The sequence below is a fragment of the Bos indicus genome, chromosome 9 (genome assembly GCF_029378745.1).
Source record: "Bos indicus isolate NIAB-ARS_2022 breed Sahiwal x Tharparkar chromosome 9, NIAB-ARS_B.indTharparkar_mat_pri_1.0, whole genome shotgun sequence".
In the NCBI taxonomy this organism is placed as follows: domain Eukaryota; kingdom Metazoa; phylum Chordata; class Mammalia; order Artiodactyla; family Bovidae; genus Bos; species Bos indicus.
This window is the reverse complement of record NC_091768.1, coordinates 13,434,303-13,456,948: the sequence shown is the minus strand read 5'-3', so window position 1 is coordinate 13,456,948 and position 22,646 is coordinate 13,434,303. Positions and strand designations below refer to the sequence as shown.

The 22,646-nt window shown below is 40.9% G+C and overlaps 1 protein-coding gene across 1 annotated transcript in view; it reads right to left on the bottom strand.

Annotated features, from left to right (window-relative positions):
• CD109 (CD109 molecule) overlaps positions 1-22,646 on the bottom strand; it is a 136,719-nt gene that overhangs the window by 28,423 nt on the left and 85,650 nt on the right. The window contains exons 16-23 of the mRNA XM_070795748.1: positions 19,879-19,953; positions 19,244-19,304; positions 14,609-14,750; positions 13,428-13,545; positions 11,447-11,560; positions 9,240-9,458; positions 8,073-8,217; positions 4,109-4,285 (exon numbers count right to left, since the gene is read on the bottom strand). Of these exons, the coding sequence (XP_070651849.1) occupies positions 4,109-4,285; positions 8,073-8,217; positions 9,240-9,458; positions 11,447-11,560; positions 13,428-13,545; positions 14,609-14,750; positions 19,244-19,304; positions 19,879-19,953 (1,051 nt within the window). The remainder of the gene's footprint in view (positions 1-4,108; positions 4,286-8,072; positions 8,218-9,239; positions 9,459-11,446; positions 11,561-13,427; positions 13,546-14,608; positions 14,751-19,243; positions 19,305-19,878; positions 19,954-22,646) is intronic.

The following is a 22,646-nucleotide window of genomic DNA, read 5'->3' as shown; positions in this document are numbered from 1 at the left end:
TGAAAGAAGGGTCTGGTGTTCACTCAGGGCCTGCAAGCCCAGGCCAGGAATCCGTAGGAGAATTTAAGAAAGTCTCATGATCTTGACATTATCCAAAGATCCTTTTTATTATAAAATATGCAGAAACTGTATTAAAGGTGAGCATGTTGGCAAAGAGTGTTATTTAGGAAGCCACTGGAGTAGCTGGGGAGCAACCACGCATCAGAAGAAAGCCATCAGCCTGGGACGGAGAGAGTGGAGGAATTTCACACTTGTTTTTAGAGGCAGAACAGACAGAATTTACTTGCTGACCTGAGACCCTATCTCCTTGTTTAGATGCAACTAGGTATACTACAGCTGATAGTTCCTGGGCATTTACTCTGTGTTAAAATACTTCATTTAAGTCTTCAAAACAGCCCTAAGAAGTAGGTACTCATTTACCCATATCTTACAGGTCGAAAAACGAGGCTAGGGAAACCAGCCCAGAGCAGGAGGCAGGGTTCAGAGCCCAGGGCTGACAGCCCCCACGGAAGCCAGAATCACGGCTCCACCTTGCGCGGTGGGGGCTCACCCACCTCCCAGCTCCAGGGCTCTTCCTTCTGCCCACACAGCCTCTACTGCCCTCTGGCAGCTCTGCGCCCTCTAACAACCAGCAAATGCAATGCAGAGCTGCTTTGAAACTGCAGTTTGGCACCTACTTGCTGGGACAGGTCTGGAGGACCAGCACTCCTTTTAGAACAACAACAAAAAACAGATACTGAGGACTTGGAGTGTTCATTTTTTAGGGCATCTGTCAATACTAACCCACAGCAAAGTGTCCAGTACAGAAACTCAAATTTTTAAGGCGTAAATTATTGTTCCTTAATGGACTTCCCTTGTGGCTCAGCTGGTAAAGGATCTGCCTGCAATGTGGGAGACTGGATTCGATCCCTGGGTTGGGAAGACTCCCTGGAGAAGGAAAAGGCTACCCACGGCAGTATTCTGGCCTGGAGAATCCCATGGACTGTATAGTCCACGTGGTCGCAAAGAGTCGGATACGACTGAGCGACTTTCACTCCAAATGGTTCATGCTAGAAAACTTATTCTGTTTCTTTAAAGCATTGATATTTGATTGGCCAACATTCCAGAAACATATAAAATATGCAATCAGTGGCATTTTCTAAAATATTTCACTTTATTTTATTTGTTGTTATTCAGTCACTGTCCTACTCTTTGTGACCCTATGGACTGCAGCATGCCAGGCTCCTCTGTTCTCTATACTCTCTCAAAGAATGTAATATATCAAAGAATATCTCAAAGAAGGTAATATATCAAGTTATAAAGCACCAGTCTAGTGCCTACACACTCTCTACTTGAAATCAGCCAAACTAAATTTCAAATACAAGTCAAAATCTTGTCTTTAAAAGATGCACAGTTATGAAAAATAGTTTTTATTCATCTCCATAACTATAACTATTATGGCACTATACCAACATCTCACCTGATTTTAATGTGGAATGCTGCTGCTGCTGCTAAGTCACTTCAGTCATGTCCGACTCTGTGCAACCCCATAGACGGCAGCCCACCAGGCTCCCCCGTCTCTGGGATTCTCCAGGCAAGAACACTGGAGTGGGTTGCCATTTCCTTCTCCAATGCATGAAAGTGGAAAGTGAAAGTGAAGTCGCCCAGTCATGTCTGACTCTTCGTGACCCCATGGACTGCACCCTTCCAAGCTCCTCTGTCCATGGGATTTTCCAGGCAAGAGTACTGGAGTGGCCTGCCATTGCCTTCTCCATTAATGTGGCATACACTATGCCAAAGCCTTTGACTGTGTGGATCACAATAAACTGTGGAAAATTCTGAAAGAGATGGGAATACCAGACCACCTGACCTGCCTCTTCAGAAACCTATACGCAGGTGAGGAGGCAACAGTTAGAACTGGACATGGATCAACAGACTGGTTCCAAATAGGAAAAGGAGTAAGTCAAGGCTGTATATTGTCACCCTGCTTATTTAACTTATATGCAGAGTCCATCATGAGAAACGCTGGGCTGGAAGAAGCACAAGCTGGAATCAAGATTGCCGGGAGAAATATCAACAACCTCAGATATGCAGATGACACCACCCTTATGGCAGAAAGTGAGGAGGAACTCAAAAGTCCCTTGATGAAGGTGGAGAGTGAAAAAGTTGGCTTAAAGCTCAACATTCAGAAAACGAAGATCATGGCATCTGGTCCCATCACTTCATGGCAAACAGATGGGGAAACACTGGACACAGCGGCTGACTTTATTTGGGGGGTCTCCAAAATCATGGCAGATGGTGATTGCAGCCATGAAATTAAAAGACGCTTGCTTACTCCTTGGAAGGAAAGTTATGACCAACCTAGGCAGCATGTTAAAAAGCAGAGACATTACTTTGCCAACAAAGGTCTGTCTAGTCAAGGCTATGATTTTTCCAGTGGTCATGTATGGATGTGAGAGTTGGACTACAAAGAAAGCTGAGCACCGAAGAATTGATGCTTTTGAACTGTGGTGCTGGAGAAGACTCTTGAGAGTCCCTTGGACTGCAAGGAGATCCAACCAATCCATCCTAAAGGAGATCAGTCCTGGATGTTCATTGGAAGGACTGATGTTGAAGCTAAAACTTCAATACTTTGGCCACCTGATGAGAAGAGCTGACTCATTGGAAAAGACCCTGATGCTGGGAAAGACTGAGGGCAGGAAGAGAAAGGGAAGACAGAAGATGAGATGATTGGATGGCATCACCGACTCAGTGGACACGGGTCTGGGAGTCGGTGATGGACAGGGAGGCCTGGCGTGCTGCAGTTCATGGGATCACAAAGAGTCGGACATGACTGAGCGACTGAACTGAACTGAACACTATACCAAGAGTCCCTGGTACCAGTGCTTAAACTAATTATAAGTTTAAGGCAAGCTTGTTAGTGAATTGGCTAACTTTTCCACAGTTAAGAATTAGAAAACTCAGTAAAGACATTATTTTAATGTGAGCTTTTCTTCCAGGTTCCCTCATTATAAAGGGACACGTTTATCCTAAACTAACTGCTGTGTAATAATGATAACAACTTACCCTGTTACCCTGTTTCCAATAAGCTTGCCTCTTGGAAAAAAGCAGCTCCTGTATTTATATATTTAAAATATGACTGAATCACTTTAAAAATCAGTGGATTTTAACAAGCAAACATAATTCATAGATCATGAAGGCCATTCCAGGTAGAGGACATGCAAAGATGCATTACATGAAGACCATAGTACTTGGAAAACAGGAAATGTCTTAGTATATAAGTACCATTTTCCTTGAAACATTAATAATGTGTGTTTTCTGCATATATGATAAACATTTGATATTTTTACCATTCTTTTTAAATAAATTAATAGCTAAACTGAAAAAAACATGGCTGATGCACAAACATATGCAGAAAGGAGAACAATTTTTAAGAGGCAGCTCAGTACTTCCCTGGTGGCTCAGATGGTAAAGCGTCTGTCTACAATGCGGGAGACCCAGATTCAATCCCTGGGTTGGAAAAACCCCTAGAGAAGGACATGGCAATTCACTCCAATACTACTGCCTGGAAAATCCCATGGACAGAGAAGCCTGGTAGGCTCCAGTCCATGGGGTCGCAAAGAGTCGGACACGACTAAGCGACCTCACTTTCACTTTCTTTCAGTACAGAAAGTACCAATTGCTACATCTTTGAGAATTTCCTAGAGGACTTAAGGACCTGGGCATGAGATGTCATAAATTCCTGCAAAGTAGCAGTCGCTCAGTCGTGTCCAGCTCTTTGCGACCCCATGAACTGCAGCACATCAGCCTTGCCTGTCCTTCACCATCAGATTTTTAAGTGGCTTTAAATTTCCAATCCGTTATGAAAATATAAGCCCCTCCAGGATCAAACTCCTTTAACAAACATCTTAGCAGCAGTCAGTGAGCCTGGAGCTGAGGACAAGTAGTGACAGCTGTTAACACTTCTAGCACACTCCACACCATCTCATGTCACAATCACACAGCAAAGACAAAATCTGTCCATTTTGAAATACAGTCTAGAGTCAACTCTGACCAAAAACAAACCAAAAACAGAAACAAATGTATTTTTACAAAAAAAAAAAAAAAAGTATATTTCTAAAATGCTTACCTTGCCTCATAAAAGAAAGGGCTTTTTCTTTTAAATTCTCCGTCAGTTGTTTCTTTTTAGTCAGATAATCCAAAATATAAATATTTGGAGCAAAATTTATCATGTTCTGTTCACCACAGCCATAAGGCATCCGAATCAGGGAGGCTAAGCCATTGATGGAAGAACCAAGAATATCTCCTGAAAGCACAAGACATTTATCAAGGTCAGCAAATCCCCAATAAACATACTTCCTAGTGGCAAAGAGAGCAGAAGGCGCCCGACACTGAAGCACTATGACTGCTCCACCACCAGGAACACAGCAGAAAGCTTTTAGGAAGACTGGTCAAATAAATGAGAATACGGTGGTACTGAACTTGTAGATTATGCAACAAATTAGGAGACTTTTAGCTCAAAGATACAGCACATATAAGCAAACTATAAGTTTTTTTAAAATTTCTAACCAAAATGTCAGGATTTGCATTAGGAAATCATCATTCTTAAACAGGGAAGAAAAGTTTTACTATGAGTATTCTTCATATAAATAGAACTTTATATTGACTTCCTTACTAATACACTAAAAATTCTTGAGAAATGACGTTCTAAGGGCAGGGCTTGTGGTATTTTTCAGTGTGCTCTATTTATCAACAACAAAGTAAAACTAACTGGTATATATGTTTCAGTGAATCTCAGGATCAAAACGGGTTAAAAGTATTCTTCAAAGTGAGTAACATACAGTTAAACAAAACACACTCTTACCCACATTCCTCTACCCACATTCTAACACCATGACTCAAGAAAATAAGTAAAAATTTAGAAATGTAAAGGCTGAGTTCTAATTTTGACCTCACTATGGTTGAACTGTATAGAGAAGAATATTCGTCAGTGTGGTTTACTTTAAAAACTTCACCATTCCAAGTCCAAATGCCTACTGAAAACTTGCTCCTAAAAAAGTGAATCCAAATAAGAGAGGAAGACTTTCATGTGGGTGGGCTGCAGTCACGCTAGCGTACCATGTCTTAAACTTTAGACGTTAACTTGGAGAAGTAAATACCAGTGCAGGTTTTGTTCCTTATTATTACCACCACTGCACAGTATGCTTTTAATATTCAAAGTGAACATAAACTTGGACTTTTACTATTCAAAGAAGCAAGCCAATATTCACCAAATAAAACACAAACAGGTTTTTTAATAGAAAATGAAAAACCAAACAGGTTTTTAAAATAAATACTATATAAAAATAAAACTTGAAAAAAAAAAACATTATTTTAAATCAAACTTTAAAATTTAAACTTCAGAATATTCAACAACCACAGGCAGACTCATTCCAACATAAGGAAAGATGGTACACACTCAAACTTCAAGGTTCTTGGGGGGAAGGGATAGTTAGGGAGTTTGGGGATGAACATATATACACTACTGCTAAGTCATTTCAGTCATGTCCGACTGTGCGACCCCATAGACGGCAGCCCACCAGGCTCCCCCGTCTCTGGGATTCTCCAGGCAAGAACACTGGAGTGGATTGCGATTTCCTTCTCCAATGCATGAAAGTGAAAAGTGAAAATGAAGTCACTCAGTCGTGTCCGACTCCTAGTGACCCCATGGACTGCAGCCCACCAGGCTCCTCCATCCATGGGATTTTCCAGGCAAGAGTACTGGAGTGGGTTGCCATTGCCTTCTCCAGATGTATACACTGCTATATTATAAATGGATGCCCAACAGGGACCTACTATATAGCACATGGAACTCTGCTCAATGTTATGTGGCAGCCTGGATGGGATGGGAGTTTGGGGGAGAATGGATGCATGTGTATGTATGGCTGAGTCCCTTCACTGTCCACCCGAAACTACCACAACATTGTTAACTGGCTCTGAAAGAAAGTGAAAGTCGCTCATGAGAGAATCAATTCCTAGGCAGGTTGATAAGAAGTCCAGGGTCCCCGAGGAGGACAAAGGGGTCTGGGGTTCTCAAGGAGGAGATAGGGGTCTGAAATTCTCAAGGAGGAAAGGACAAACGTTTCCTCCTACATTCCTTAGTAAGGATTATATAACAATAAGGTATTCTGCTTGAGGACATGTTTCTCCTTCCTGAAAATCTTCTGACCAATCCTGTTATCTTAAAATGTATATTGTGGAAGTGAGTCTAGTAAGATGTTTACAACCTTGAGACATTCTTTTGATTTACTGTAATAACCAATTTAAAAAATATTTAACTCCCTTGCTAACACTAGCAAGGGGGGGCATTCTCCATTCCTCTTCCAATGTCTGTGTCAGAAGCTTTCCCTGTTCCTTTTCACTTTAATAAAACTCTGCTACACAAAACCTCTTGAGTGATCAAGCCTGGTCCCTGGTCCCAAAGTTAAGTCTTCTTCGGAGATGACAAATCCGACACCATTCACCGTAAGCTATCACTCAGTCATGTCTGACTCTTTCTGATACCATGGACTATACAGTCTACGGAATTCTCCAGGCCAGAATACTGGAGTGGGCAGCCTTTACCCCAGTACAAAATAAAGAGTTTAAAAAGAAAAAAGAAAGAAAAAACTTCAAGGCTCATCCCTCTGTATGTGTGCACACACGCCATACCATCTCCCAGCACCCCACCACTGTGGGAGATGCTTAAGCAGAATGTATTCTCCTCAACAGAGAGTTCATTTATTTATTTTTAAGAATTATATCTAAGTCTCCCCAAAAAGCCCTCTCTAGAGGGACTGGTTGTTTGGAGTAATAATAAAAAGCACGACACCTGCAGGTGAGATTCAAAAGAACCTCTGAAAAAGTGCCTTAGGTCTTGACACCTCAAAGACCTGACAAATTATTTAGATGTCATTAATCGAAACATTTCCAATACTTGGGCTACCTGATGCAAAGAGCTGACTCATTGGAAAAGACCCTGATATGGGAAAGATTAAGGGCAGGAGGAGAAGGGGGCGACAGAGGATGAGATGGTTGGATAGCATCATCAACTCAAGTTTGAGCAAACTCCAGGAGATAGTGAAGGACAAGGAAGTCTGGCGTGCTGCAGTCCATGGGGTCACAAAGTCGGACACGACTGAGCAACTGAACAACAAAATCTGAACATTTCTTTCAGTTATTTGTAAAGCACAACTATACAAATAAGCCATTTCTGTGGAAGTTCTAATAGTTGAAAGTACTTTGGCAACTAGGAGAAGGTGACTAAGTCAGTGGGTAGCTTCCAGTGGTACAGGGTACTTGCATTCTGCACAGAGAACCACTCGAGGCAGTGGTCTTCAACTTCTGGTTGTCAGAAGCACTAGCAGAACCTTTTCAAAACATGCATGCCCTAGCCATAGCCCAAGGGAGTCTCATTGAGTAGACTGGGAGTGGAACCCAGATACTTGCGTATTTTCAAAGCTCCACAGGAGGCTGTGATATTCACCAGTGATTGAGAGCCACAAAGGCAGAATAACTCCTCCCTCCAGCCACACAATATTGTGGCCTGGCTACTCAGAGTGGACTGCACATCGGAAACATCAGCAACACTCGGGAGCCTGTTAGAAATGCAGATCCAGGGCTCACCCCACGCCTACTGAGCCAGAATCTGCCTTCACACAGGGTCCCCAGAAGATTCATGTGCACCTTGAAGACTGAGAAGAACTGGTCCAGAACACACCCCTTACTTGCCTTTCCACTGTAATCAGCGGTTGGCAGCAACTAAAATGTTTTTGCAACTCCTTATTTAATTAGGATTAAATAAGAAAATATACCTAAAAAGGCCTACTGTACAGTACAGGGAACTATATTCAATGTCTTGTAATAAACTATAATGGAACAGGATCTGAAAAATAATATATATGTATACATATGTATAACTGAATCACTTTACTGTTCCCCCAAAACACGGTCAATCAACTGTACTTCAATTTAAATAATTCATTAAAAAAGAAAATGCATGTACAAATAAATGAGAAATGTGTATTATCATATACAAATAAACCAGTAGTGACGGTGATATACTCTGCTCTTACCGATTGCAGTGACCTGAACCCTCTCACTGCCACTCACTGTGTGAGGAGGAAAGGAGAAGCTCAGTGTTTTCAGGGTAGTTTGTAGCGTGCTGTCAGTTAAATCCAGCAAGATGGATTGTGAATACGATTTTTCTATTCCTTCAGCCTGTTGATAAAAAGTAACACAATTAACGTGGTCTCTATTTCTCTGTCTAGAGAAAACTATAGGCAGATAACGGAGAAGGCGATGGCACCCCACTCCAGTACTCTTGCCTGGAAAATCCCATGGATGGAGGAGCCTGGTAGGCTGCAGTCCATGGGGTCGCTAAGAGTAGGACACGACTGAGTGACTTCACTTTCATTTTTCACTTTCATGCATTGGAGAAGGAAATGGCAACCTACTCCAGTGTTCTTGCCTGGAGAATCCCAGGGACGGGGGAGCCTGGTGGGCTGCAGTCTATGGGGTCGCACAGAGTCGGAAACGACTGAAGCAACTTAGTAGCAGCAGCAGCAGCAGCAGCATAGACAGATAATGAGTTAATCATCTGGCCTGTGTATGGTTAGATAAGTGCCTACAAGGTCTTGGTTCAAACCCATTAATAAATTTTTACTTTCTCTTTAAATTAGAGAAAATAGTTCACAGAATGGCAATGGAAATGATAAAGGAGAAGATGAAAAGGGGATGAAAAACCCTCTGAAATAGGTCCTTTTATTATTTAAAGACAGAGATTAAATACCTTGTCCAAAGGCACCCTTGACAGAGCTGGGATGAAATCCAGGGCTGCCTCCCTCCAGAACACCAGTGCTTATCCACTATGCTGAGTTGCCTTTTTGTGCATCCTGTCTTCTCCGGAAAAAACCTACAAAACCTATTCTACCTGTACTGAGGAATTCAAAAATTCAAAATCTATATACCAACTTGGCACAATTTAACAGGATTCCAATGTCACATAGAGTGTAAATATAACCTGCTTTATAATCATACTAAAAATTTGAATAAGACATTGGCAATTACCTCCAATTGCGTGATATATTTTTACATTTAGATGAGAAAAACATTAGGCATTCCTGGAGGGTGGAGAAGATGTCCTACTAGGTCTTGAAAACAAATTTAACCATGAGAAAAACCATCTTCTGCTTCCTTTTCAATTCTGTATTTCCATTTCGTTTTAGGCTTCAAATATTTACCTTCACTAAAATCCTCTGGGTGACGGCATCAGAAGCAGCAGGTGAAACAGCTGTGACCGTGATGGGCACTTCCCCGAGACGTGTTGGCCTGATCGGGAAAAGAACAGTTGCCCCATCCTCACTGGGAACCAGAATGGTCTGTTGGTGTCCCGTGGCATTTATTTCGTTCGAAGCCATTAGAATATCAAAAGCATCACTTTTCTCAATGATTACCTTAACCTGGAAGAAAAAAAAAAAGTCATCAAAGGTTCTGTATAATAAATTGCTCCTCAGTAAAATGCTGCTTTGTGCATACATGCTAAGTCGCTTCAGTCAACTCTTTGCAATCCTGTGGACTGCAGCCCGCCAGGCTCCTCTGTCCATGGGATTCTGCAGGCAAGAATACTGGAGTGGGTTGCCATACCCTTTTAATTGCAGTTAAATCTGTGAGGCCCAAGATTAGAGAAAAACGAGACAGAAAGGTTCAGCCAAGAAGAGCGTGTAGAGGTACAGGAAAAACCGAGTGCTTTCCCACGCTTTTTCCACCTACCTCAAGACAAGTGGGGAAATGGCATTCTTCAAGTCTAACATTAAACTCCCACTAACACTAAATTCTCTCATTTTCTGAGAGCTGGGTTATTTCATGTCATGGTACTACCACCAGCCTGACTCAGCTGTGTCATCCTGGGACACTAGTCCCTTTAGAAAAACCTGAGGCAAACAGGATGAAATGTTATTACACTCATTGGGAATCTCTGCTAAAATTATTCCAAGAAAAGTATGACTCAGACACTAGTCCTGAAGCACTTGTTGGTGGTAAACTTTCATAGAGTACATCAAAGTTGCCAGGCTCATCAAGAAGAGTATTTCTCCAGATCTTAGACTTTACAAATTGTTTTTCCCACTTATTTTCTCATCTGTTTATCAAAATATTTCTTATCTAACAGATGAGTAAACTGCAATTAAGTTACTTGTTCTTAAGTGGACAAGCTAGATACTGGATCTGGGCCTTCTGACTCCAGATCTTTTGCTCTTTACACTATACCATGTTGAGAAAATTAAAAAGTAAAATTAGAAAATAAGAATCAGTTTATTCTCTAGCTGATGCTGCTGGTAAGTTGCTTCAGTCATGTCCGAGTCTGTGCGACCCCATAGACGGAAGCCCACCAGGCTCCCCCGTCCCTGGGATTCTCCAGGCAAGAACACTGGAGTGGGTTGCCATTTCCTTCTCCAATGCATGAAAGTGAAAAGTGAAAGTGAAGTCACTCAGTCGTGTCCGACTCTTAGCGACCCCATGGACTACAGCCTACCAGGCTCCTCCATCCATGGGATTTTCCAGGCAAGAGTACTGGAGGGGGGTGCCATTGGACATAGTGCTTAAAGAGATGATGGCATTTTCGGGTAGTAAGGTTAATTACAGTCCCTAGTCTTGGTCGGGTTGGGGTGGGAATCATTTCATTAGCACCACTATGGGCACATCACAAACAGTGGGCCTACCCCTGCCCTACAGGGAACTGACTGGCTGAGGCGACACCAGACCATGACTCAAAAATCAAAGCCTTGGAAACAGAATACATTAACACAGGGAGCTCAACCCAGTGCCCTGTGATAACCTAGAGGGGTGGGATGGTGGGGGGCGGGGAGGGTCCAAGAGAGAGGGGACATATGTATATCTATGGCTGATTCATGTTGATGCATGGCAGAAACCAACACAACATTGTAAAGCAATTATTCTCCATTTAAAAATAGACTTAAAAAAAGAAAATACTGTACAAATATGGGGACCGCAAGCCTAACAGCATGAGTGAGATGCCTCAAGGAAGACACCTTAGTTCCAAACCAGTCCTTGAAAGGAATAAATCCTCGCCAGTTTCAGTGGGCACTCAATGGCAGTGTGAAGTGGTAAGACATTCTCCGTGTGGGAGTACAGTATGGGAAAAATGTGGGGAGAAAGGGGCAGGAAAGAGGAAGAGAGATGCCAAGAAATGAACTTGTGGGACTAAAGCAGAGAACTCGCACTAGAAATTAAGGGGAAAACGTCTGGACATGCCAGCAATATCCTTCAACATTAATAAGCTGAAGAAATGGTGGGCAAAGTACAGCTATTTTCAATATTCCAGAAATGCATACACTTTTTAGATGCCCAAACACTACATAACCCAATGCCAGCATGTTTTCTTCATTTTTTCCTGACATGTAAATGATGAACAAACCTTTTAGCACATTACCTCAGTGGCATCTTTCAAATAATTGAATATGGTTACTTCCAAAGCAAATTCTTCACCTCTGATGACAGAGTATGGAAGATTCAAAAAAATGAAAAATGGTTGGAAGGCTTGGAGCTGGAAAGAACACAATGAATACAGATTTTAAAGTCCAGAGCTTCACACTTTACACACTTAAATCTCACAAAACCTATGACACTTATTAGTAGCTTCACATAGAAATGTCCTCTTGCCTACCAACAGAAAACAGCAACCTATCCTAAACAAATAGGGGCATACTGCTGTGATTTATAACACAGTAATCACTATGTTTTATGAAACTCCTACTAGGAACCAGGGACCTTAAATTATTTCATCACACCTATGCAGGCAGGTGTTACAGTCATATTTTACAGGAAAGAAACCTGAAGCTCAGCCACCTCTGTAACTGGTACAAGAGCACGCTGCTGGCAAGTCCAAGAGCCAGAACTGGATCCCGCCATGTCTGAGGCCATAGCCAGGCTCCTCTTCTACTACTCTGCCATGCCGATTCCATCATTCTGCTTTTAAAGCCACTGCCCAAATGAAACAGCATCTGTCTTAGACTCCTGTGAAAAGTAAATGACCTTTTTTTGTCTACTACCCTATGGACTGTAGCCCGCCAGGCTCCTCTGTCCATGGAATTCTCCAGGCAAGAATACTGGAGTGGGTAGCCATTCCCTTCTCCAGGAGATCTTCCTGACTCAGGGATCAAACTGGGGTCTCCCGGAGTGCAGGAAGATTCTTTACTGTCTGAGCTACCAGGGAAGCCCAACATATAAACATATACATATATGTTGGTCACCTAAACTCTGATAGTGTTGGCCAAGCTTCTCACTGGCAGCAGTTAATTCTCTCCTAGAAGTTTATTTGGAAATCTGTGGCAGTCTCAGACTGTCACAGTGAGTGCTCTTGGCACTTAGCAGGGAAGGTCTGCATGCTCTGGACAGTCCCAGACAATGAAGAACTGTCCTGTGTTCCTTATGATTCTTAAATGTCCTTTCATGTAGATAAAGCACCTGGTTATAATAACCTGGACTTACAACCTAATGACAACACATATATAAACCCAAAGCATCTATCAATATATAACTATTTTGTAAATCAAGAGGAAACTGCCCTTTGTTTTGTAACTTTACCAAAACTTCTTCACTATTTCAAAACTTTACATCACCACAGGCAGCACCACTCAAGGTTTTTGCATTGCTAAAATAATACATGTATATCAAATTGCATTTTGCAGCTGTTGCACACAAGGTGATTCTATATACTGCATAAATATTCAAATATGTTACTAGGCTTTCTTGTGCAACTATGCCTGCCCACTTACATACTAAAAAGTATATTATTTTATTATACATTACTTTCCTTTTATTTCTCCTTGGTATTTCACTTAGGACATCTTATTGATTGTTTTAATTAAGTATGAAGGTATATTAAATTTTCTATGCATTTCATTTGCATAGATGGTTGAGGGACAAAACAAAATAAAACCGTTTTTATTTTTTTATGTTTTTAAAAACCGGCTTCAGATATGACAGAGCTGAAAGCTACTGGTCTAAGACCAATCACAGTCATTATATTCCTCTTGTCAGTGATGGTTTAGGAAGTGACATGGGATATAATTTGACCAAAGAGTTGTGAAGGAATGTTTGCTAGGGGACATTCTGAGTTCTGCTCGTCTTTAAAGAGGGCATTCTCTCTCTTCTGGCCTTTGGAAGTGATTGGACTCAGTCAATACTAAACTTACTATCCAAATCTCAATACAGAGCTAGCACAGTTAACAGTTTAATACAGTTCACACTTGAAAATGTAAAACAGATGAAAAACAAAAAGGAAACACCAAGAAATCTCCAAACTATGATCAACATCATAAGCAATCACTTTTTTAAAATCCACTGAGGAGTTGACACTCTCTTCACTTCGTGGCATTGTACCATCTATAAGCAGCTCTTTGGTACACTACCTCCACTGGAGCAGTTGTTAGTCCAAGACCTAAATCCTCAGAGATCACAAAAGCAGTTGCAACCCAAGAAGTGATAGAATCAGGCACAGTAACTTCAAATTCTTGGTAAATCCTGGAACTGAAGTCAAGATAAACATAAAAGTCACAAAACCAAGAACAGACACACTTCAAAATAAGCCAACATAACCTAAACCATGTTTTGGAAGAATTTTTGTGTTTTGGGAAATTTTAATTTTCCAAATAATATATGTATCTAGATTTTTTAAAAGATTTAAGCATAAAATAATACATTCCAAGTTCTCAAGGAACAGGTCATAATAAGGTCATAACACTGCAAACTGATCCATATTCCAATAAAAATCTTTCTACAATATTTATATCTTCAAGACAAGCATCATTTTCAAAAATTTTATGTAGATAATAAATACCCTTTTCCAAATTTAACTCCCATTTGTCTCCCTCAATATGCATAAAAGTTTCCCTCTGTATTCTTGTCAATGCTGTTATTTGTTTTTGGAGGTGTGACTCGTGTCTTATTTCAAGTTTCCATAAATAGCTGACTCACAATATATGCAGATTTCATGATTTACTTGTTGAGTCATCACGCCAGGTAGCACAGAGTTTGTTAGCTAAGCTGAATTCTTTTCAAGACCCACACCTCTTCTGCCTGTGGCTCACAGGGATGTTTAATGGGGCATCACAAGGCAGAAGGAACAATCATGGGCGCATCCCACCCCAAGCAACAACGGAACTCCCAGCAGTCTTCCCCCAGTGAGAGCCATGCGACTTTAAGGAAATTAAAATCATCCTTCTTTAGAAAAGGCCTGTCTTCTCCTTGATGATACTCTTACTGTCACAATTCACATACAGCTATATTAAATACTATGCATGCGTGTGTTCAGTTGCTCAGCTGTGTTCAACTCTCTGTAACCCCATAGACTATAACCCACCAGGTTCCTCCATCCAAAGGATTTTCCAGGCAAGAATAGTGGAGTGGGTTGCCATTTCCTTCTCCAATTAAATACTATATTTAGATACAATTAATATCATTCTTTAAAAACTCTTGGTCTATTTAGTTCTTTATCACACTATGTTTATACTGAAACGTTAGAAAGAGGGCAAAACTTACTTAAAACTAAGACCAAACAAAATATATTCAGACAAAGAACTTTAATCTGTACCCCATGTTGGTGTCTAGCCAAATCCAAGTCTCTGGAAAATGCTTTCGCACACGTGGACTGCTACCCAGAGAAAAGTCATGAATATCTACCAAGTAGCCTTCATTTTCATCCACAAACCTCTCAGCCAACTCTACGCTGTCATCTAAAAATAAACATTGACAACTGTTAGGGGAAAGTCACGATATATAATGTTCATAAACCTAGTCCACAGAATTACAGCATCTCTCAGCTGACAAGGCCTTTACAGTTTATCTTCTCCAATCCTTCTCATTTGCCACCCGAGACCCACAGAAGTCATGTGACTTACCCCAAGCCACATGGTCACTTATGGCAGAGCTGGGAAAAAAAGTTCTCTGGCCCTACAACCAATACCTAAAAAGCTACTTGCAGTTCAGCTGCAAAAAAATACGTTAAATCCCATTTTTAAATGTTACCTCCAATTCTGCTATTCTCTTCTTAGATTCCTAGTGCTGAATGCCTTTGGCTATACCTGCCACTGCTGCTGCTACAAAAATCCAGCTTATTAGCTTTTTTTCTTACAAAACAGTCACATTGATACACAGATACTGGATCACCTATCTCTATTCTTTCAACTTTTCTATAAGCCTAAAACTATTTCAAAACAAAACGTTAAAAAATAAAATTATACTGAAGAAGTTACCAAAGATTCAAAGATGAATGCAATGAGCTCCACCCACTGTCTACGGAGAAGGCAAACAAATACATGAGTGACAGTCCACTCAGGCAAAACGTCCGCCGTGCAGAGAACAGCTGGTTTTACATAGAAACTGAATAATGAAGAGGGTGCGGCTAGGAAAAAAAATCCATCTTGTGCTGTTTATTGCATTACATTTTCCTTACATCTTCAGATAAAGAGTATCCCATACAAGAGGGGGAAAGAAAAGTAAGCTAAGTACAAAGGCATGTCCAGAATATGACAGTGCTTACTAGGGGAGAGTGGCATAAAATGAGAACAGAAAGAATGTCTGGGTCCAGATTTTAAAATATCAGTTATCCCATGCTGAAGGACTTGGGCTTGATCCTTTAAGCAGTGATGATCTACTGAAGGTTTTAAATTAGAAACATGATCTATTCCATGTTTTATAATGGTAACTCTGGTCTCAGTGAGAATAGTGGTTTAGAGATGGGGGAATGGACACAGGAGAAACAGAAGGTTCCCGCACTGCCCAGGAGCCGGGGCCCAGCAGAGGAGAGGAAGGACAGCCTTAAGATAACTCTGCTCGGCCTCCCAGTTGGATGAGCTCTGTGTGTGCCCACCGCACTCTCCCTCCCCATCACACCCCTCAGCACACTCTTCTACCTGTGTGTTGGTTTGCCCTACTATGCTATGCTATGCTAAGTCACTTCAGTTGTGTCCAACTCTGTGTGACCCCATAGACGGCAGCCACCAGGCTCCCCCGTCCCTGGGATTCTACAGGCAAAAACACTGGAGTGGGTTGCCATTTCCTTCTCCAATGCATGAAAGTGAAAAGTGAAAGGGAAGTCGCTCAGTCGTGTCCGACTCTTAGCGACACCATGGACTGCAGCCTACCAGGCTCCTCCATCCATGGGATTATCCAGGCAAGAGTACTGGAGTGGGGTGCCATTGCCTTCTCCGTGGTTTGCCCTACTAGACCAAGCTTGAACTTCCATTGCTTCCTACATGCCAGGCACATATGAGTATCATCTACTGATAATAGGTAATCGCAGATTTCTGAGTACCAAACAAGTGCGAGGCACTTTGCATGCTTCTGGATTTAAACTCCTAACAGCCCTGTAATAGAGGCAACATTATTAGTGCTTATAATTCAAGGAGAAACCTGAGGTTTAGGGAGCTTAATGAATTTTCTCAGTGTCATAAAGCCAGGGTTGAAAGTCAGAAGTATTTCTTGGTAAATTCCTTTCTTAGTCACTATGCTGTTCTGCATCTGGCAGAGAGGAAGGAACCAAGGATGCGTTTCGGGTTTCTGATGCAAACATGTGGGTACATGATGATTTCATTAACAGATATATGGAATCGTATCAACTCAAGGGCTCATATATCAGTCAAATCATATTAGGGAAGAGCAATGGTTTGTGACACATAGAATTTAAGGTATTTGTGGGGCATCAGGGTGCAGAATCAGGAGGGGTAAGATAAACAGTCAAGTTGTTCCAGAGTTGAACTTAATGGGGAAGGTGTCAGGGAAGGACCAGGCACTAGGGAAGAATTCTACCAAACTGACTGACCACGTGGTCCCGGTTGTTGCTGTTGTGTTGTTGTTTAGTCGTGTTCCAGCTCTTTGGAACCCCGTGGACCGTAGCCCACCAGGCTCCTCTCTCCATGGGATTTCCCAGGCCAGAATACTGGAATGGATTGCCATTTCCTTCTCCAGGGGATTTTCCCTATCCAGGGATCAAACCTGCATCTCCTGCATTGGCAGGCAGTTTCTTTACCACTGAGCCACCTGGGAAGCCCATGGTCCAGGTACTAGGGGCAAATATGGGCAGAAGGAGTCAGTGACCAGAAATAACCAGGAGAGGCCAAAACCAAAGAAGACACTTAACAGAATTAGGGGAGTGAGGGCACATACAAAGTAGAAGGACAGGCATTTGAAATGTTAGGGGTAGATCCATGGTAGGTGATGACATGACCTTATGACCACTGTTGCCGTGGTGATGTTCATTTGATAGTGCATAGTAGACGGGCCACCCACACATTCAAATCCCCCAAGAAGACAAAGCAGTCAGACTCTGAATCTTCCGTGAGAGTCATTAATATAGACAGAGGGAAAGGGAAAGTAGGCGACTGAATGTTCATTAAAGGATATGTGATTGAAATTTTTGAGTTTCAAATGATAAGGGGCTTCTAACTGAGGACTGCTGAACAGCGGTCTTGAAGTAGCCAAGAAAATACTGAACTCTATACACCTACTGGGGGTGGGGGGCTTCCCTGGTGGCTCAATGGTAAAGAATTCACCAGCCAATGCAGGAGATGGATGTGGGTTTGATCCCTGGGTCAGGAAGATCCCCTGGAGAAGGAAATGGCAACCCATTCCAGTCTTCTTGCCTGGGAAATTCCATGCACACAGGAGCCTGGCAGGCTATAGTCCATGGGGTCCCAAAAAGAGTCAGACATGCCTTAGCAGCTAAACAACAACATGCACCTTCAGACCATGAACCAGAAGAGAGGCAGAAAAATTAATGTCAATTACTTGAAGGTTTCCAGGAACATAATATACCAGTAACAGTATCAGGTTTTTTCTGTTACAGTGAAAAGGTAGAAGGTTCTCAGAAAGGGTAAAGATTACAGTGAGTGTTACTAACAATAGAATGAGTATGGTAGTGAGCACCAGGATTTGATAAGTAAACATAAACAAAGAGGGGTAAAAGCTGAGACCAACAGAGAGAGCATGGAAAATCAGATTGGCTGGAAGGCTGCCTAGGATAAATGGTTATATGAAGAAAGCTACAAGTGCCATGTGTCTTTAATCACAGAGATCATAATGACTTCATAAAATCTTTAAAAATATAAAATTGTTCTTAAAACTTCAGGACAGAGGCTCAGGTGTCCTACAGTGTCAAGAACCAACCCCAAAATGGAGAGTCTGGAGTTTAGTGGGGGAACATGGGGTAGAAATTCGTGGATAGCAACTATGATAGTTCTGTAGTCTTTCGAGATGATTTCGTATCATTTTACCTGAAAGAAGTAAGAATAGCTTCTAGAATTAATCATTCTCATTTATATATTTCCTTCAGTCAAAATATTTTATGGGGACCTCCCTGGTGGTCCAGTGGCTAAGAATCCACCTTGCTATGCCGGGGACAGGAGTTCGATCCCTGGTCCAGGAACTAAGATCCCACGTGCTATGGAGCAACTAAGCCCCCACACCACAACTACCGAGGCTGCGTGACACAGCTGGAGAGTCCTTGCACCACACAAAGGATCCCACATGTTGTGACAAAGGCCCCGCGTAGTGCAACTAAGACCCGACACAGTCTAATCAATCAGTTAATTTTTTAAAAGAAGTTAAAATGAACAATTCAAGTAAAACGCTTTATGAATTTTCCTTAAAGCACATCCTTTAATTAGTTGGGTGGTCAACTCTACTTAGCAATCCAGGGAACGGGGATGTGCGATGTGATCCTGCCTGGGAAGAATGCAGACTGAGGAGGTGTGTGTGTGTGTGAGTGTGTGTGAGTGTTTGTGTGTGTGTGTGTGTGTGTGGACAGCATACTTCGTGGCATCTGGGCTATTTTCTAGGTGAACAATAAAAAGCTAGAGAACAGAAATGTTTCAAAAACATGTTGCCTCCTTTTGACTAATTCCAAAGTAACATCACAGTTTACAATACAAATTGGAGGCATAAGATCTTTCAATATGTCCAGAAATATAACCATGTCAAAAAGTTACAGAGAGAAAATGGAAAGTAATCATTAGAAACATCTACACAGGAGCTGAAGAACACTCCATGTCATGGCCCAGATGTACTTCCAAGTACATTAAACTCCAAACACTATAGGATAAGAGAACAGAAAATGAAAATTACAATATCCATATTCAACCAGAATGTACGCATACTTACATAAGTAACTATAAATACCTGAGATGAATGACTTAATTACTTAAAAAGCACTTTGCCAGATTTCACTTACAAACGCCATCAATGTAATCCTTCACAAGGTTTGCATCCGTCAATACCCAGAGGCCACACTCCTAGAAAGAAACATTTTCATTTTCTTTTAAAATAAATAAACTTTTAAATAAACGCCCTCTAAATTGTCAGTTGCCTCTACCTCTAATTCACTCTTGCTGTTTTGTTTTTGAGTTGCATGTGAAAATATCTCCCTTTGCTTTTTTAACTCTTGCTCATTTTTGAGAGTTTAAATACATACATCAGTTTACAGTCTCTCACAACAAAACACACAGACACGCACACAAACACACAAACACACACTCTCACATGCAGAAAGAGCTATTTCAAAGTCAAGGAAAGTGATAGAAAGAAATTACTTGTTTAATGGTAATTCCATTATTTCTCTAATGATGAATTTACTCATTTGCTTTTAAGACTAGAAGGATGACCATCTTTCAATTTCAAATTACACTTATATAACACACTGCACTTCAGCAACACATATTGGCAAAACTAATACAATATTGTACAGTTTAAAAATAAAATAAAATTAAAAAAATAACATTTCATAATTCAGATCATTAATTCTGAAATTAGTTTTGTAGCAGTAAATATATTAATATCTTTTCAAATTATATAGCAAACTAAACATACCTGAAAGACTGCAAAAGAATTCATGAACATGCCTAAATAATATCCTGTGTTATAAAGTTCCAATTCATGGACCACCTAAGAAGAAGATAAGATATACAGAATGAAAGCATTCGTATCAGTGTGTTCTGCCCTCTCAACATTTCTGATATGTACTGTGAATAACAGACAGGTACACATGCTTATCAAATGTGCTACATCAAATAGACCATATGCTTATCAAATTTGAAAATGACACAAATGGAGAAATAATGACTATGTCAATGCCATGTTCATAATTCAATCAGCCAAAAATACACTTCTTCTTTAAACTTATTTTATTCTGTTCAGTAATCAAGAGTTCCTAAGAAGTGTGGGCTTGTTGACAAAGCCAACACGTAGAGATCAACATTAAAAATGACTCGTACTTTTGACAAAGATAAACAGCGTCAATGTGATGGTTAACAAAGACCTTAAAAAATACCAGCTAAGAATCTGAGTCAGTTCTAGCGAGGTGGATGAATCTAGAGCCAGTTATACAGAGTGAAGTTAAGTCAGAAAGAGAAAAATTAATTAATGCGTATTTATGAAATCTAGAAAAATGCTACTGATGAACCCATTTGCAGAGCAGGAATAGAGATGCAGACACAGAAAACAGATTTGTAGACACAGTGGGGAAAGGCAAGGCTGGGATAAACTGACAGAGTAGCTTTGAAACATACACATAACCATGTGTAAAACAGATAGCTTGTGGGAAGGTGCTGTGTGACACAGGGAGCTTAACCAAGTGCCCTGTGATGACCCAGAGGGGTGGACGGGGGATGCGGTGGGAGGGAGGTCCAAGAGGGAAGGAACACATGTATACTTATGGCTGATTCACGTTGTAAAACAATTATCCTTCAACTAAAAATAAAGTAAAAAAACATTTTTCTAAGTGAAATAAAGCAGATACAAAAGGACAAATATTGCATGATTCCACTCATGTGAAATATCTAGAATAAGCAAATTCATAAGATCAGAATTTGATTAGAGGTTACCCGTGTTGCAAAGGGAAGGAGGTAATGAAGACTTATTGCTTCAGGGTCACAGAGTCTCTATTTAGAATGATGAAAATTTTGGAAATAAACAGTGATGATGGTTGTACAATATTACAAATAATTAATGCCACTGAACTATACTTTTAAAAATGGTTAAAATGGAAAATTTCATGTTATATATATTTTACTATGGTAAAAAAAAAGTTAGGATATTATAACCTTTTGGTAACTATTTTGATACATTTACCTCAATTACATTAGCATTAAGATTGGGAAATTAAGACAGGGAAAAGAATTATGAAAGATTCTAAGTTTAAAAACATACCAAGTTTAACATTAAACACCCAAACCACTGCTTCTGCTTTACTAAAAACAGCACTGCTACACCCATGGTAAGGAAACATGATGCTAGAATAGGCATCAAGAAGAAAGCAACAGAATGAGAAAACAGAAAATTTCATAATATCTCAACAAGCTGGCCAGTAGTGTTAGCCCAACTACAGTCAATGAAGCCAGAGCCAGATAGGATGGAGAGGAAAGTTTTTCATTCCATAACTCAAACTCTGCCACAGAAGACCTATATGTGCAATGCAGGTGTGAATCAATGGAATTATCTAGGAAGAAGCATTTCTTGCATAAGGAAGAGAGATGCTCTTGTTCTCACTGGTTCAGTGAGAAAGCTGCAGCAAGGGAAGTCTGCTATTTGTAGATTAGTCCTGGAAGATCTGAGACACTTAAATTATTCCAAGGCATTGACAAGTCTCTGGACAACACATATAAATTTAACAAAAATGAAAGAAAGGAAAATGGTCCATTATCATAGGCTCCTGACTCCTTCCTCTAGAGCCAACACTAGAGAAATATGAAAAGCAAGCAAGAAACTTATATGAGTAGAACAAGAAAACCCTCGGAAGAGTGAAGGGTATCTCCAGTTGGTGTGCTGGAGGAAGCAGATGGCAGAAAACTGATACACGCAGCAGTCTGGAAGAGGCTTTTAAATTCTACTTGTGCTTCTCTTCAGGAGGTAGCCTTAGGACAATCATTCCTGGCAATTCACTGCCCAAACCAGCAGGCAGCAGGCAGGCAGTCTGCTGATAATACCAGGATAATAACGGCCAGGATAATTCCAAGTCAGCACCTCTGCCCTTCTGGTGTGAAAGAACCAGGAAACATTTAGACAGACCCCTGGCCTTCAAGCATTCACTTTTCCTCCCCGCCTCCTCCCACCCCTCCGAGCTGGTGGGTCATCACCTCAGGAGACTACCTCTTCCTGGGCTGCTTTTCCCGAGGAGCTTAAAAATGAACCACTGGGTGGAAGGGGACAGCACACAGAGAGAATCAAGAGTAGTTCTCTAGTCCCTGAAGCTCAACCCATCCCCTCTCTTTAAACTGACAAGAGTTACACGGGTTGGAGCCTGGTGTTCAGCCTTCCCCAACAGACAGAACAGCTGCCAAATCAACTAGATATCCAACTGGATATCCAAACTATATCCAACAAGTATAGTTTCCATAAAAGACATCCAACTGGACAACATACAGCATGTGAGCTGAATACTGAAAAGTCAGCTCAAGAATTTAAAATAAACATAGTCAATACAGACAAGAGAAAATATTAGCAATATAAAACAAGGAAAAAAACAGATGAAAATAATAATTAACAATATAATAGCTGATATAAAAGTAGGGTATCTACCAACTGAAAGAGTCAACTGAGGAACTCACCCAAAGAAATACAGACAAGACAGACGAAAGAGA